This window comes from Buceros rhinoceros, unplaced genomic scaffold (genome assembly GCF_000710305.1).
Source record: "Buceros rhinoceros silvestris isolate BGI_N320 unplaced genomic scaffold, ASM71030v1 scaffold10129, whole genome shotgun sequence".
NCBI classification, from domain to species: domain Eukaryota; kingdom Metazoa; phylum Chordata; class Aves; order Bucerotiformes; family Bucerotidae; genus Buceros; species Buceros rhinoceros.
This window is the reverse complement of record NW_010432102.1, coordinates 16,274-18,000: the sequence shown is the minus strand read 5'-3', so window position 1 is coordinate 18,000 and position 1,727 is coordinate 16,274. Positions and strand designations below refer to the sequence as shown.

The 1,727-nt window shown below is 61.0% G+C and overlaps 1 protein-coding gene across 1 annotated transcript in view; it reads left to right on the top strand.

The window, feature by feature from the left end:
• ABCA2 (ATP-binding cassette, sub-family A (ABC1), member 2) overlaps window positions 1-1,727 on the top strand; it is a gene marked incomplete at both ends in the record, with an annotated part of 20,426 nt that overhangs the window by 2,562 nt on the left and 16,137 nt on the right. Inside the window, 4 exon segments of the mRNA XM_010143649.1 lie at window positions 18-185; window positions 483-579; window positions 974-1,147; window positions 1,233-1,335. Coding sequence (XP_010141951.1) covers window positions 18-185; window positions 483-579; window positions 974-1,147; window positions 1,233-1,335 — 542 coding nt within the window.

Below are 1,727 nucleotides of genomic sequence, written 5' to 3'. Positions count from 1 at the left end.
CTTCCTCCCTGTCCCAGTTCACGGCTGACCTCCACAAGCACCCGGAGATCCTGAATGTCTCTGACAGTGATGTCCTCCACAACTTCCTCAACGGCAACTTTTCCCTGCCCAACGCCAGCCTCCTGCTCCAGCAGCTGGACACCATCGACAATGCTGCCTGCGGCTGGGTCCACTTCATGGCGAAGGTGAGGTTGTGCCCATCCGCGCTGGATTAGCACCCACAGCCAGGTGCTGCAGAGCCAAGAAGGCGGCAGGTCCTCTCAGACGTCCTTAAAGCTGTGGGTCAGGAACCTTGGAGGAGATGGTGGTTTCTGCAGTGTCAGGAGCTTTGGAGCAGATGGCAGCGATGGAGATGCCCAGGCACTGTTGGGCTCAGTGACTCACAGGGTGACTGTGGGTGGCACATGCTGCACCATGTGCAGGGTCTGCTTGCCAGGCCTCTCAGGGCCAGTGGGGTCTCACCAGCCTTCTCCTCCCACCAGGTCAGCGTGGACATCTTCAAAGGCTTCCCGGATGAGGAGAGCATCGTCAACTACACACTGAACCAGGCCTACCAGGACAACGTCACTGTCTTTGCCAGTACGTCCCTGGGAACCAGCCCATTTCAGGTGTCCTTGAAGCCATGTCCTTCTCCAGCCATGCCCTGGGCAGGGGGCACTGGCTCTGGGACATGGCTCCCTTGGTGCATGCGTTGGGTGGGGGAACAGGCCGAGCAGCTCGTGGTACCCGTCCTCTGCTCCTGGCTGAGCCATGCTGGGCGCAGCGCCCAGGCGCTGTCCTAGCTCTCGCACCGACGCTGCCCGCGGTCCACGTGGCCTCATGAACCAGGGCAGTGCCCACCAGTGGCAGCCCTCATGGTGCCCTTGACTGGGACACACTGAACCCCTCTACATCCCTGCCCATCGCGGTGGGTCGGCTGGTGTGGTCTCTCCCATGGTGACAGGGAGCTCCCTGCCTCTTCCGCTGCCCGCAGGCGTCATCTTCCAGACCAACAGGGACGGCTCGCTGCCCCCGCACGTCATGTACAAGATCCGGCAGAACTCCAGCTTCACAGAGAAGACCAATGAGATCAGGCGGGCGTACTGGCGGCCCGGCCCCAACACCGGCGGCCGCTTCTACTTCCTCTATGGCTTCGTCTGGATCCAAGGTGAGTGCCAGCTCCCCACCACCCCTGCCCGCATCCCCAGCCCCTGCCCACACTGCCCGCTCAGCCCAGCTTCTCTTCCTGACAGACATGATGGAGCGCGCTCTCATCAACACGTTCGTTGGCCACGATGTGGTGGAGCCTGGCAACTATGTGCAGATGTTCCCGTACCCGTGTTATACCCGGGACGAGTGAGTAACACCCACGTGGGACCAAGACCTTCTCTCTTCCCCTCTGCGGGACAGGACTTCACTGGGAAAGGGGGACAGGTTTGAGAGCTTGAGAGAGGTTGGTGACATTGGGGGCGATGAGCAACCAGTTAAGCTCTGTTCCTTGGACCACCAGGCCAGGCAAGCAGGGGAAGGATTTTGTGCCCAGTTCACAGCTGAAGTGAGGAACTCATGTCTGTGGGGTGTCTTGGAGGCCGAAAGACTTGGGGAGAACGAATGTGGGAAATGGGTGGGTCTGTCAGGGGTTACTCAGCACAGTGGTCTGGAGGAAGCACCTGGAGAAGTCCCAGAGCCAGCAGCCCTCCAGGGCAGGAGGGTGGATGGGGCCCCATCCACACCAGAGGTCAAGCCCG